The 16,352-nt window shown below is 41.5% G+C and overlaps 1 protein-coding gene across 1 annotated transcript in view; it reads left to right on the top strand.

Annotated features, from left to right (window-relative positions):
- The window catches only part of LOC137428787 (protein Dr1-like), a 33,984-nt gene extending 18,234 nt beyond the window's left edge, over positions 1 to 15,750 (top strand). The window contains exons 3-4 of the mRNA XM_068118669.2: positions 11,247 to 11,354; positions 15,551 to 15,750. Of these exons, the coding sequence (XP_067974770.2) occupies positions 11,247 to 11,354; positions 15,551 to 15,642 (200 nt within the window). The 3' untranslated portion in view covers positions 15,643 to 15,750. The remainder of the gene's footprint in view (positions 1 to 11,246; positions 11,355 to 15,550) is intronic.
- Positions 15,751 to 16,352: the final 602 nt, after the last annotated feature.

Genomic DNA, 16,352 nt, shown 5'->3' with positions numbered 1-16,352 from the left:
TTATTATTATTATTATTATTATTATTTATTTCTTTTTTATTTTCAAACTGTTTTTCAAACGGGCCCCGTGCTTTTTCTGGTCTTCATCAATGATCTCTCTGACTCTCTCGAAAATCCTCTCTATCTCTTTGCTGATGACTCCACTCTCTGCCGCTCCATTCCTCTTCCCTCAGATCGGCAGTCTGCTGCCTCCTCACTCTCTGAAGACCTGGACAAAATCACAGACTGGTCAAACAAGTGGAACATGTCTTTCAATCCTGACAAATCTCACACTCTTACTATGTCTCTCCGAAAAGTTCGACTGGACAACCCTCCCATCTACTTTCTCAACAATCCTCTCCAAGAAGTTCTGTCGCTCAAGATTTTGGGTCTCACTATCTGCCATGATCTTTCTTGGGAAAACCACATTTCCAAGCTGGCCTCCAAAGCCAGTCGCCGACCGGGCATCCTCCGTCGTGCGAAGTCCTTCCTCGGCACACCTGAGCTCCTCACCACATACAAGGCTTTCATCCGCAGCTCAATGGAATACTGTTCTCCCCTATGGGCCGGTGCTCCTGCCTCACACCTAGCTCGGCTTCACGCTGTTGAAACCAAAGCTTTCAGAATTATTGGAATCTCCCGCGATGAAGCTATCTCTGAGGGCCTTTCACTCACTCACCGCAGGCAGGTAGGTGGTCTTTCTGTCTTCTACCGACTCCTCTCCGGCCTTGCACCCCCAGCTCTCTCTGTGCTCTGTCCCCCAAATATTCCTACAGGTCGCACAAGATCTGCCAGCAACCCTCTGATGGTTAAACTGCCGAAATCTCGGCTCTCTGCTCACCTTCACTCTTTCATTCCTCTTTTCTCCCGCCTCTGGAACAAACTCCCTCACTCCCTTCAATCCCACTCCTCCCTCCAGGTCTCTAAAACAGCTGTTCACCACCATCTCTTATCTTCCCCCATCCAAAACCTTGATCTTTTCTACCCCCGCTAATTCACCCCAGATCCACCTTGTTTGAAATTCCAACTTCTTTCCTGGAAGTCCTGGCAGTGTCCATATGTTTTATACCTCTCCCACCGCCCCCTTCCCATGCCCCCCCCCCCCCCAAAGCCCTCGCCCTCTCTCAGATCTCTCGATGTCTCCATGTCTCTCGGTCCCTGCTCTCAAATGTTGTGTTTGTGTCCTTCCCCCTCTCTCCCCATCTTGTCTACCGCTCCCGATGTTATATGTTTTATGTGTCGGTTTGTCTTTCTGTGTGATTAATGTTCGCTCTTTCACGAGCCTCGATCTTGTATACAAAAAAAAAAAAAAAAAAAAAAAAAAAAAACCAACTTTTTTTTTTTTTTTTTTTTGGCCTAAAACACTCCCAGGCACTCACTGATGAACCTCTGAAAATTTGATGAAGATCCATTCAGCCATCTCTGAATAAAACGTGGACACACACAAACTGGACACAAAAACACACACACACACACGCAACTCGCGTTTATATATATATATATTATATATATATGTATATATATATATATATATATATATATATATATATATATATATACATGTATATATGTATATATATATATATATATATATATATGTATATATATATATGTATATGTATATATATATATGTATGTATATGTATATATATATATATGTATATATATGTATGTATATATATATATGTATATATATATATATATATATATATATGTATATATATATATATATATATATATATATATATATATATATATATATATATATATATATATATATATATATATACGTATATATATATATATATACAGACTTGGCATTTAATATGGAATATTTTTTTTGTGGGGGTGAACTTACTTTTCAAGATGTCTTAGAACCAAAAGTTCATTGGAATTATGTTGAAATTATTCTAGATTTTGTTAATGTGATCTTTAAAAGAAACAAAAACCACATTTGACATTTCGAAACAAATAAATTGATCCTTGAAAGTGATGTAAACCGATATCGAACTCAATTCATGGATAGTACTGTGTTAAACTTCTGTACGTTTTCCAGAAGTATCTCTTTATTTTGCACATTAGCCCAATTTTTTTTATAACAAAAACAAAAGTTAAATTACGACTGGGATTACGGACAGTAAAATTACAGTTCAGTACTTCGTGTAACCCCCACGAGCATTCAGGAGAGCACGTACACGTTGAGGCATGCTGTTCACGAGATTTGCCAAGGTTTGGACAGGGATCGCTTGCCATGCAGTGACAATAGCCTACTGCAATTCACGCACAGAGGTCGGCTGCTTGTCCAAGTGGTCGATTTGACGCGTTAATTCTGCCCACAAGTTCTCTATCGGATTCGTATCCGGGGACATGGCAGGCCACTCCATATGCTCTTCACCACGGTCAGCAAAAAGGTGTTGGATCATGCGAGCATGATGAGGCCGTGCATTGCCATCTTGGAAGACAAAGTTTCCTCGAAAGGCTGCACGAGCAAATGGAAGCAATGTTTCTTCCAGAATGGCCCTGTACTTGAACTGGTTCAGGTTTCCATTCAGAACAACCAGGTCAGTTTTGCCCCCTGCATGAAAAGCATCCCAAACCGTCACCCCACCACCTCCAGCTTGGACTCTTGACACTATACAATCTTTGCTGTGGGCTTTATGCACTTGTCTGCGCACTCGGACGCGGCCATCTTGACGATAGACCAGAAATCTAGACTCATCACTGAAGTTCACGTGATTCCAGTGTCCTGGCTGCCATTGACGGTGCTCTCTGGCCCACTGCAATCGGCGCTGGCGGTGTTGTCTGGTCAGGCATGGCTTTATCAGGGGATGCCTGGCACGATAGCCTGCTTGAACCAGTCGTTGGTTGACTAGCCTTCTGGATACAGGCACATTTGTCAGTTGCTGCCACTCAGCCCTAAGCCAATTAGCTGACTTGGTATGGCCATTGCGGACTAACCGGTGCAGATGGCGATCATCCCTCCTTTTGGTTCTGTGGGGACGTCCTGGCCTCGGTAGTGGAGTAGGGACACCCCTCTGAGCATTTCGTTTAAGGATCTTTGACACCTGACCTTGAGTGATGCCATACTGCCGAGCAATAGCACGTTGTTTCATGCCATAATTTCGTAAGGCCACCACTCCATGACAAACAGCATTGTCGAGTTGACGGACCATCTCCAGAGGAAGCGGCAATAACTTTTGGAGATGTGCAGCAGTTGTTTTCCACTAATACAGCAACAACCCTTGTATACCCGACTGTGAAGCCAATCATCAAATGCACCTGTCTGTACATTTTGCCACGCCACCTGTGATATAATCCTGTTGTTGACTTCTTGCTGCGACAGACAATCAGTGACATGGTTCTTTTAACAAATAAATCATCAAAGTGTAAAAGAAACTCACCAGATTGATATACTGATTTAAGAAAGTAAACCCGTCAAGAAAAAAAAAAAAATTCCATATTAAATGCCAAGTCTGTATATATATGTATATACATATATATATGTATATGTATATATATATATATATGTATATATATATATATATATATATGATGAAGAAAGGTTGAGTTTGGAGTCAAGCAAAGGAATGTGGTTGTCATGGTGACCGAGTGGATAATGACTTGTGGTTTCCCTGAGGAAAATTGCAATTTTGCGTCCTTGGTCTTATGACCGAGTTTTAAAGTCTTGACAAATTGTGTATGGTTTCTCATATACTCTTATATGACAAATTGTGTATGGTTTCTCATATACTCTTATATGACAAATTGGGAAATAAATACCTGTAATTACCCTGCGCCCACGAAGCGAAAAGCGGGGTTAGGCATTCGGGTGCATGCGTGTGCCGTACGTGTGCGTCTGCATTTTAAAAATTCATTTTCTCAGCAACCGTTGGTCCTCCTAACATGAAATTTTACCATAGAAGTGCCTCCGCCTGTAGAATTTTTTTTATTCATAAGTATGACGTCATAGGTCACATGGTACGGACGCCATCCTGGAAAAACGTTACACCTCTATATCTCCGAAACCGCTCCATGGAAAAAAATTGAAACATGGCTCATTGTCAAGTACTCCCCCATGGGGAATAAGATATGTTAATGATGATGTCATCGGTGCCTTCGTTATGACGTCATAATTGACAAGTACAACACTTATCTGATCATTGTGAAAAAAAAATTCTCACAAACTGTTGGTCTGATGGGCACGAAATTTTCACCATCGGAGCGCCTTCTCCTGTGGAGTATTTTAATGATAATCATGACGTCATATGTCATGTGGTACATGCGCCATCTTGGAAAAACCGAAAAATGTTGCACCTCTATATCTCCAAAACCTCTGCATGGAAAAAATTGAAACGTGGCTCATTGTAAATAACTCCATATGGGGAATAGGTGTTGTTAACGATGACGTCATTGGTGCCATAATTATGACGTCATAATTCGACAGGGACCACGCTTAGTCTGATCAGTTTGAAATGTATTGAGCGTGATCTATGCAACAATTGTATTGGAGAATATAAATTTATGATATCATCGCTCACGTGGTCTGGCAGCCATATTGGATCAATGAAAAAAAATGTTTAAAAACAGAAGAGTTGGCTCACAACAAGTTGACTGTGCAGGGTAAGTATTCTATGAATACCATCGAGTCAATGCAGTCATAAATTAAATGAGGACTTCTTATTTAATTACATGCCTGTTTGAAGTTTTAACATGAATCTTGGTCGATTGAAAGTTCTATCACTACTTATTAAGTTCTCAAGTTACTATCGTGTCAATTTACAATATAATATGATAACCCTTACTGATCAACCAGTAGAATGGTCAGGTCCTGTGAACAATAATGTTAAAAGATTAATGAATTGCAGACATGTGCTTGCAAAACTCATTCAGGTATTTCTAAATTTATATTTAGAAATTTTATGAGTAAAAGATATATCCACTTATTTCTTACAAGGTGTACAAATAGAGTTTGAACGGCTTTACATTGAGATAGTAAGTGAATGACCTTCTTATGTCCTTGAAGTCTTGAAACAATTAAAGAGTTCAGGGCTCTGCAAAGTCTGGTGTGGACAATGTCAAACAGATACCAAAAACAGATACATATACCAAAAATCGATATGCAGACCTAGTCTCTTCCCCACTCCACGGGATATCTCCCCACCCAATACTTCACTCAACCAATCACATTGCATCCCTCGATCTTTGCTCCCTCCCACCCACATACCTCACTCGACCAATCCACACTGCTCTCTCCCTCCCACCCAAACTTGGCTCAACCAATCCTACTGCTCTCCTCCCCTTTTCCTCTTCATGCGACCAATCCCATCTTTGCCCCTCCCAATTTATTTCTTTTGATCCCAAACAGTATAAAGGGACCTGTTGTGAGCTTCAGGATTAGGATTTCGCTTGGCTGTTGATACTGTATGCTGGTACTGATACTGTGTAATGTGTATGCTGGTATATTTGGTGTGTCTGTATGATGTTTTCTTCGATGTATATCTCTACTGTACCAGGTGTAATCCTCCGGGTATTAAACTCTGTAGAAATCTTTTGATTGGTGGGGACATTGGATTTTTAACATTCAATTAATTTAATTATTTAAATTCCTCGAGTCATCAACAATGAATATAAAATTTGAATAATACATACTATAGCGGACTATGGTTTAGAAGAATCTTGGTAAAGATAAAGTATTCATTTATGTTCCTTTTTTTTTTGTTTTTTTGTATACAAAGTCGTGGCTCATGTATGAGCTAACACATTAAACACAAAAAACACAAACGGACACATAAAACATATAATAAAGGGAGCGGGAGACAAGAGGGGGAGAGAGAGGGAAGCACACAAGTACAACAACAGTACAGAACAGAGGCATCGGGAGATCTGTGGAAGGGAGAGGGCTGGGTGAGTGGTGAGTGGGGGAGGGGGGAATAGGTACACGGTATAAAACAAATGAACACCACTAGGAATTTCAGGAATGAAGTTGGACATTGAAAAGGGTGAATTTGGGGTATATTAACGGGGGTACAAAGATCAAGGTTTTGGATGGGGGAAGACGAGATGGTGGTGAACAGCTGTTTTAACGACCTGGAGGGAGGAGTGGGATTGAAGGGAGCTTGTTCCAGAGGCGGGAGAAAAGAGGAATGAAAGAGTGAAGGTGAGCAGAGAGTCTTGATTTTGGCAGTTTCACCATAAGAGAACAAACTACCTCACTCCCTTCAATCCCACTCCTCCCTCCAGGTCTTTAAAACAGCTGTTCACCACCATCTCTTATCTTCCCCCATCCAAAACCTTGATCTTTTCTACCCCCGCTAATTCACCCCAGATCCACCTTGTTTGAAATTCCAACTTCTTTCCTGGAAGTCCTGGCAGGGTCCATATGTTTTATACCTCTCCCACTGCCCCCTTCCCACGCCCCCCCCCCCCCCAAAGCCCTCGCCCTCTCTCAGATCTCTCGATGTCTCCATGTCTCTCGGTCCCTGCTCTCAAATGTTGTGTTTGTGTCCTTCCCCCTCTCTCCCCATCTTGTCTACCGCTCCCTATGTTATATGTTTTATGTGTCGGTTTGTCTTTCTGTGTGATTAATGTTCGCTCTTTCACGAGCCTCAAACTTGTATACAAAAAAAAAAAATAATAATAATAATAATAATAATAATAAGAGGGTTGCTGGCAGATATTGTGCATCATTTACATTTACCTTTTAAACATACACATTACACACACACACACACACACACACACACACACACACATATATACATATATTGTTGCGGCTCTCAACGTCGGCCTTCCCCTTACCAAAGGGGGATTAATCCCCTTGTCTTTTATCTAGCCAACGCGATCCGGGGCTATGACTTTCCTTCCGGTCAGCGCTGAATAGGGTGATAGGCCGAATTATTCATATTACCTAATTACCAGCGCCTCCCAGGAAGCAAGGAAATAACCCCGCCCAAACCACGGTTTTTAGGTGGAAACGCCGAGCGATAGCGAGCCGTGATCTGGGCCGTTAACAGGAACTAACCCGATTTGAGCGGTGCCGAATCGTGCCACGCTTACCCAATGGAGGAAAAGACCGATACGGTCGAATTAGGAAGAAACAGGAAGAACAATTGATTTATTATAATTTGCACAGGGAGAAGGACAAGTACACACAGTGAAGCCTTATTACAATCTTAACTTATCCCAGGACAAACGGGCCCGCACACACACACACTCGCACGGGGATGTAGAAGGTTGGGGTTGAAGGTCCAGGGATGATGTCCACAGCTCGTTCTCCGGGTCCCCGACTCGCCCCGCGGAGACGATTGTAGGACGAAAAGGGTTGAGCAGACGGCGGCGTCCTCGCGTGTCGTTGATGCGGTTCGGACAGTTATATGGGGGGATCGGTAAGCTGGGCTGGCGGTTACTTCGCGGCTCACGGCCACGTACGTAATAAACGAACCGGCTGGGCGGTTATACTGGCGGTCTCGGCCGTGTGCGTAATATAAATACCGGCGCTTTATATGCGCTCCCAGCAAGCCCAAAGCCAAATCCTGAATGAGTCCTTGCAATTAGTCAGTATAACGGCGCCTCTCCCAACCAGTCCTCAACAATGGCGCTTTCCCACACGAAGTCCTCGAGCCCTTGCACAATCAAAGTTCCCCCAGCGAGTCCTTTCACCAATGCCAAATGTGACAGTCCTGGACAGACCTCTTAGTAAAGCGCATATACTCCTTCTGGCCAGTCCTCTTGGTAAAGCGCATATACTCCTTCTGGCCAGTCCTCTTACAAAGCCCCTCGCTCATCAGTCCTCTGGAAGGGCTTTGTGTGCGCGCTTATATAACCACGCCTTTACCACGCCCTATCAGGCCATGTCGCCCGAGCTCTGGTTGGTTTGTTGGCTCTTACCGGCTCCGCCCTTGACGTGGCCACACCCCCGACCTTGCGCTCCGCCCCCTTTTCAGGCCTTACCTCGTGGCATTTGGCTGGTTTCAGCATCCTAATGCGAGGGGCAATAGGGCCAGACTGGATGGTGCGCAATGGGGAATGGGGCGCAGACTGGATGGTGCGCAATGAGGTCGATTGGAGGGTGGGCTGCAAAATGAACGGGACCTACTCTTATTTATTTCTTTTACACAACGCATGTATCACTATTGGAAATGTCCTTATCTCACATATACTATGAAATAACTAACGTTCTAAGGTGGCCTACACGTTGCATGTGGACTAACTATGGGGGCAAAACCTTTAACCTTTATTAATCACATTTACCTTTTAAATACACACACACACACACACACACACACACACACACACACACACACACACACACACACAACACACACACATATATATATATATATATTTATTTATTTTTTTATTTTTTTTATTTTTATTTTTAATATGTTTTAATTGAGTTCAAATGGAAAGACTGATGTTAAAACTTGTAATTATTGGTGGCGTTGACGTGTGAATTAATATTCAGCCTATAGAGATGGAATGAATCAATATTCCAGCATTGAATTAATATTTAGCCTATAGAGATGGAATGAATTAATTTTCCAGCATTGAATTAATATTCAGCCTATGGAGATGGAATGTATTAATTTTCCAGCATTGAATTAATATTCAGCCTATGGAGATGGAATGTATTAATTTTCCAGCATTGAATTAATATTCAGCCTATAGAGATGGAATGAATCAATATTCCAGCATTGAATTAATATTTAGCCTATAGAGATGGAATGAATTAATTTTCCAGCATTGAATTAATATTCAGCCTATGGAGATGGAATGTATTAATTTTCCAGCATTGAATTAATATTCAGCCTATATAGATGGAATGAATTAATATTCAACCTATAGAGATGGAATGAATTAATTATTCAGCCCATAGAGATGGATTGAATTATATTCAACGTAAAGAGCTGGAATTAATTAATATTCAGCCTATAGAGATGGAATGAATTAATATTCAGCCTATAGAGATGGAATGAATTAATATTCAGCCTATAGAGATGGAATGAATTTTTTTTCTTTTTTTTTTTTCCTTTGTATACTGAATCGAGGCTCGTGAAAGAGCTGACATTTACTTCACAAACAAATCAACCAGACAAACAAAATATATAAAAAGAGGGAGCGGAAGACAAGAGAAGGGGAAGCACACAAACACTTGAGAGCACACAACATTTAAAAGCAGGGAGATGTGTGGGAGGGAGAGGGCTTGGGGGGAGGATACGTGGGAAGGGGGGGGTGGGGGGGGGTGGGAGAAGTATAAAACACAAGGACACCAAGGACTTCCAGGACAGAAGTTGGTATTTCAAAAAAGTGGAATTGGGGTGAAATTATCGGGGATAGAAAAGATCAAGGTTTTGGATGGAGGAAGATAAGAGATGGTGGTGAACAGCTGTTTTAAAGACCTGGAGGGTGGAGTGGGATTGAAGAGAGTGAGGGAGTTTGTTCCAGAGGCGGGAGAAAAGAGGAAATGAAGGAGTGAAGGTGAGCAGAGAGTCTTGATTTTGGCAGTTTAACCATAAGAGGGTTGCAGGCAGATCTTGTGCGACCTGTAGGAATATTTGCGGGACAGAGCCCAGAGAGAGCTGGGGGGGGGGGGGGGGGGGCAAGGCCAGAGAGGAGTCGGTAGAAGACGGAAAGACCACCAACCTGCCTGCGGTGAGTGAGTGAGAGGCCCTTGGAGTTAGCTTCATCGCAGGAGATTCCAATGATTCTGAATGCTTTGGTTTCAACAGCGTGAAGACGAGCTAGGTATGAGGCAGGAGCACCAGCCCAGAGGGGAGAGCAGTATTCCATTGAGCTGCGGATGAAAGCCTTGTATGTGGTGAGGAGCTCAGGTGTGCCAAGGAAGGACTTCGCACGACGGAGGATGCCCAGTCGGCGACTGGCTTTGGAGGCCAGATTTGAAATGTGGTTTTCCCAGGAAAGATCATGGCAGATGGTGAGACCCAAAAGCTTGAGTGACAGAACTTCTTGGAGAGGATTGTTCAGAAAGTAGATGGGAGGGTTGTCCAGTCGGTCTTTTCGGAGAGACATCGTAAGAGTGTGAGATTTGTCAGGATTGAAAGACATGTTCCACTTGTTTGCCCAGTCTGTGATTTTGTCCAGGTCTGCAGAGAGTGAGGAGGCTGCACACTGCCGATCTGAGGGATGAAGAATGGAGCGACAGGGAGTAGAGTCATCAGCAAAGAGATAGCGAGGATTTTCAAGAGAGTATAATATTCAGCCTATAGAGATGGAATGAATTAATATTCAGCCTATAGAGATGGAATGAATTAATTTCAGCCAATAGAGATGGAATGAATTAAAATTCAACCTAGAGAGATGGAATGAATTAATATTCAACCTATAGAGATGGAATGAATTAATATTCAACCTATAGAGATGGAATGAATTGATATTCACCCTATAGAGATGGAATGAATTGATATTCAAATTGTGCAAATTCCGTTGTATTGTCTCTGACCACAATCTGCATTGAGACAATCCTGATCTCCCTTCAAGCTTGACTCACACTCAGTAGCTCACACACTTGTTTCAATATTCCATTGTACCATCTCTCGTCGCATTTACATTGGCACAATGTATGGATGTTTTATCTTGACTCACTCAGTAGCTCACGCACAATGTATGGATGTTTTATCTTGACTCACTCAGTAGCTCACGCACAATGTATGGATGTTTTATCTTGACTCACTCAGTAGCTCACGCACAATGTATGGATGGTTTTATCTTGACTCACTCAGCAGCTCACGCACAATGTATGGATGTTTTATCTTGACTCACTCAGTAGCTCACGCACAATGTATGGATGTTTTATCTTGACTCACTCAGTAGCTCACGCACAATGTATGGATGTTTTATCTTGACTCACTCAGTAGCTCACGCACAATGTATGGATGTTTTTATCTTGACTCACTCAGCAGCTCACGCACAATCTATGGATGTTTTATCTTGACTCACTCAGCAGCTCACGCACAATGTATGGATGTTTTTATCTTGACTCACTCAGCAGCTCACGCACAACGTATGGATGTTTTATCTTGACTCACCCAGTAGCTCACGCACAATGTATGGATGTTTTATCTTGACTCACTCAGTAGCTCACACACTTGTTTCAATGTTCCATGTACCATCTCTCGTCGCATTTACATTGGCTTCGCATTTTACCATCATGGTAAACTTCATGAAAAGAGGGCTTTCCTGGGAGCGGTGGGGAGAGGGTGGGAATATATATATATTTTTTACCAAAATGCTAAATATCCTGTGCTTAGGCTCGCATGGCGGAAGCTCGTGTGCAAGAATGGTCTCTCATCCAGCACGAGGCCGAGTGCTCAGAGAACCAGGTGTGCGGAACATCTTCAGGAGCAGATGCTTAAATGGTGAGATATGGGAGCACCTAGTGGTTCATTTTTAACCCACGTTCCTCGGGATGAAGTGATTCTTGGCGTCAGCATGGTGTGCGAGGGTTAAAATGTATATGTATGAATGGGATTCAACAATGTGTAGCGAATCGTCCTCAAGACTCCACAAAACGTTGGGTGTGTCATGTTGAAGGGTTCTTGATAATGCATGAATGGGATTGAACAATGTGTAGCGAATCGTCCTCAAGGCTCCACAAAACGTTGGGTGTGTCATGTTGAAGGGTTCTTGATAATGCATGAATGGGATTGAACAATGTGTAGCGAATCGTCCTCAAGGCTCCACAAAACGTTGGGTGTGTCATGTTGAAGGGTTCTTGATAATGCATGAATGGGATTGAACAATGTGTAGCGAATCGTCCTCAAGGCTCCACAAAACGTTGGGTGTGTCATGTTGAAGGGTTCTTGATAATGCATGAATGGGATTGAACAATGTGTAGCGAATCGTCCTCAAGGCTCCACAAAACGTTGGGTGTGTCATGTTGAAGGGTTCTTGATAATGCATGAATGGGATTGAACAATGTGTAGCGAATCGTCCTCAAGGCTCCACAAAATGTTGGGTGTGTCATGTTGAAGGGTTCTTGATAATGCATGAATGGGATTGAACAATGTGTAGCGAATCGTCCTCAAGGCTCCACAAAACGTTGGGTGTGTCATGTTGAAGGGTTCTTGATAATGCATGAATGGGATTGAACAATGTGTAGCGAATCGTCCTCAAGGCTCCACAAAACGTTGGGTGTGTCATGTTGAAGGGTTCTTGATAATGCATGAATGGGATTGAACAATGTGTAGCGAATCGTCCTCAAGGCTCCACAAAATGTTGGGTGTGTCATGTTGAAGGGTTCTTGATAATGCATGAATGGGATTGAACAATGTGTAGCGAATCGTCCTCAAGGCTCCACAAAACGTTGGGTGTGTCATGTTGAAGGGTTCTTGATAATGCATGAATGGGATTGAACAATGTGTAGCGAATCGTCCTCAAGGCTCCACAAAACGTTGGGTGTGTCATGTTGAAGGGTTCTTGATAATGCATGAATGGGATTGAACAATGTGTCGCGAATCGTCCTCAAGGCTCCACAAAATGTTGGGTGTGTCATGTTGAAGGGTTCTTGATAATGTATCAATGGCATTGAACAATGTGTAGCGAATCGTCCTCAAGACTCCACAAAACGTTGGGTGTGTCATGTTGAAGGGTTCTTGATAATGCATGAATGGGATTGAACAATGTGTAGCGAATCGTCCTCAAGGCTCCACAAAACGTTGGGTGTGTCATGTTGAAGGGTTCTTGATAATGCATGAATGGGATTGAACAATGTGTAGCGAATCGTCCTCAAGACTCCACAAAACGTTGGGTGTGTCATGTTGAAGGGTTCTTGATAATGCATGAATGGGATTGGACAATGTGTAGCGAATCGTCCTCAAGACTCCACAAAATGTTGGGTGTGTCATGTTGAAGGGTTCTTGATAATGCATGAATGGGATTGAACAATGTGTAGCGAATCGTCCTCAAGACTCCACAAAATGTTGGGTGTGTCATGTTGAAGGGTTCTTGATAATGTATCAATGGGATTGAACAATGTGTAGCGAATCGTCCTCAAGACTCCACAAAATGTTGGGTGTGTCATGTTGAAGGGTTCTTGATAATGTATCAATGGCATTGAACAATGTGTAGCGAATCGTCCTCAAGACTCCAAAAAACGTTGGGTGTGTCATGTTGAAGGGTTCTTGATAATGTAATGTGTTTTGTTATGAGAACCTGAAACATTAAGACGTTTTGTTATGAGAACCTGAAACATTAAGACGTTTTGTTATGAGAACCTGAAACATTAAGACGTTTTGTTATGAGAACCTGAAACATTAAGACGTTTTGTTATGAGAACCTGAAACATTAAGACGTTTTGTTATGAGAACCTGAAACATTAAGACGTTTTGTTATGAGAACCTGAAACATTAAGATGTTTTGTTATGAGAACCTGAAACATTAAGACGTTTTGTTATGAGAACCTGAAACATTAAGACGTTTTGTTATGAGAACCTGAAACATTAAGACGTTTTGTTATGAGAACCTGAAACATTAAGACGTTTTGTTATGAGAACCTGAAACATTAAGATGTTTTGTTATGAGAACCTGAAACATTAAGACGTTTTGTTATGAGAACCTGAAACATTAAGACGTTTTGTTATGAGAACCTGAAACATTAAGACGTTTTGTTATGAGAACCTGAAACATTAAGACGTTTTGTTATGAGAACCTGAAACATTAAGACGTTTTGTTATGAGAACCTGAAACATTAAGACGTTTTGTTATGAGAACCTGAAACATTAAGACGTTTTGTTATGAGAACCTGAAACATTAAGACGTTTTGTTATGAGAACCTGAAACATTAAGACGTTTTGTTATGAGAACCTGAAACATTAAGACGTTTTGTTATGAGAACCTGAAACATTAAGACGTTTTGTTATGAGAACCTGAAACATTAAGACGTTTTGTTCTGAGAACCTGAAACATTAAGACGTTTTGTTATGAGAACCTGAAACATTAAGACGTTTTGTTATGAGAACCTGAAACATTAAGACGTTTTGTTATGAGAACCTGAAACATTAAGACGTTTTGTTATGAGAACCTGAAACATTAAGACGTTTTGTTATGAGAACCTGAAACATTAAGACGTTTTGTTATGAGAACCTGAAACATTAAGACGTTTTGTTATGAGAACCTGAAACATTAAGACGTTTTGTTATGAGAACCTGAAACATTAAGACGTTTTGTTATGAGAACCTGAAACATTAAGACGTTTTGTTATGAGAACCTGAAACATTAAGATGTTTTGTTATGAGAACCTGAAACATTAAGACGTTTTGTTATGAGAACCTGAAACATTAAGACGTTTTGTTATGAGAACCTGAAACATTAAGACGTTTTGTTATGAGAACCTGAAACATTAAGACGTTTTGTTATGAGAACCTGAAACATTAAGACGTTTTGTTATGAGAACCTGAAACATTAAGATGTTTTGTTATGAGAACCTGAAACATTAAGACGTTTTGTTATGAGAACCTGAAACATTAAGACGTTTTGTTATGAGAACCTGAAACATTAAGACGTTTTGTTATGAGAACCTGAAACATTAAGACGTTTTGTTATGAGAACCTGAAACATTAAGACGTTTTGTTATGAGAACCTGAAACATTAAGACGTTTTGTTATGAGAACCTGAAACATTAAGACGTTTTGTTATGAGAACCTGAAACATTAAGATGTTTTGTTATGAGAACCTGAAACATTAAGACGTTTTGTTATGAGAACCTGAAACATTAAGACGTTTTGTTATGAGAACCTGAAACATTAAGACGTTTTGTTATGAGAACCTGAAACATTAACACGTTTTGTTATGAGAACCTGAAACATTAAGATGTTTTGTTATGAGAACCTGAAACATTAAGACGTTTTGTTATGAGAACCTGAAACATTAAGACGTTTTGTTATGAGAACCTGAAACATTAAGATGTTTTGTTATGAGAACCTGAAACATTAACACGTTTTGTTATGAGAACCTGAAACATTAAGACGTTTTGTTATGAGAACCTGAAACATTAAGATGTTTTGTTATGAGAACCTGAAACATTAACACGTTTTGTTATGAGAACCTGAAACATTAAGACGTTTTGTTATGAGAACCTGAAACATTAAGATGTTTTGTTATGAGAACCTGAAACATTAAGACGTTTTGTTATGAGAACCTGAAACATTAAGACGTTTTGTTATGAGAACCTGAAACATTAAGACGTTTTGTTATGAGAACCTGAAACATTAAGACGTTTTGTTATGAGAACCTGAAACATTAAGACGTTTTGTTATGAGAACCTGAAACATTAAGACGTTTTGTTATGAGAACCTGAAACATTAAGACGTTTTGTTATGAGAACCTGAAACATTAAGACGTTTTGTTATGAGAACCTGAAACATTAAGACGTTTTGTTATGAGAACCTGAAACATTAAGACGTTTTGTTATGAGAACCTGAAACATTAAGACGTTTTGTTATGAGAACCTGAAACATTAAGACGTTTTGTTATGAGAACCTGAAACATTAAGACGTTTTGCATTCCTTTTCCCACATTACTGGAGGTTTATTTGTTTTTCTGGAATGTTCTGCAGGTGCTTTAGTTTCTCTCTGGATGCACAACAAGGATGGGCAGGTTCTTTGTGTGGACTCGTGTCATTTCGCATTTTGTTCCCTTTCACTTTGATATTTTGAAAACATCATCACTCATCATGGAAGACACACATTTTCGGGCTTTGTTTGTTTGGAATTGGTGCAAATGCTTTTTGGCAAATAAAATGTCGCTGGGAACTCAGGAAGTGATGCACCTGTTGACGTGATTCAAATTGAGTACATTTTCATTTTGTATTCAAAGGTCTTTCCTTGTACAAAGCATTTGATTTACTCACAGCTTACAACGTTTTGTTCGAAAGTTTAACTTTAAGCAAATACCAAGAGGACGGGTTCTTTAGTTCATATGCAGCACAAGGCTGCGGGGTAACATCATTGGCTGAGGCCATGCCGCTGATTGCCTTGGAGCGCGGCCGTGCTGCTGATTGGTTGAGAGCGTGGCCGTGCCACTGATTGGCTAAGAGCGCGGCCGTGCTGCTGATCGGTTGAGAGTGCGGCTGTGCCGCTGATTGGTTGAGAGCGCGGCTGTGCTTCTGATTGGATGAGAGCGCGGCTGTGCTGCTGATCGGTTGAGAGCGCGGCTGTGCTGCTGATTGGATGAGAGCGCGGCTGTGCCGCCGATTGGTTGAGAGCGCGGCTGTGCTGCTGATTGGTTGAGAGCGCGGCTGTGCTGCTGATTGGATGAGAGCGCGGCTGTGCTGCTGATTGGATGAGAGCGTGGCCGTGCCGCTGATTGGCTAAGAGCGCGGCCGTGCTGCTGATCGGTTGAGAGCGCGGCCGTGCTGC

Source organism: Myxine glutinosa, chromosome 5 (genome assembly GCF_964187855.1).
Source record: "Myxine glutinosa chromosome 5, kmMyxGlut1.1, whole genome shotgun sequence".
In the NCBI taxonomy this organism is placed as follows: Eukaryota; Metazoa; Chordata; class Myxini; order Myxiniformes; family Myxinidae; genus Myxine; species Myxine glutinosa.
This window is presented reverse-complemented; position numbering and strand designations above follow the sequence as displayed.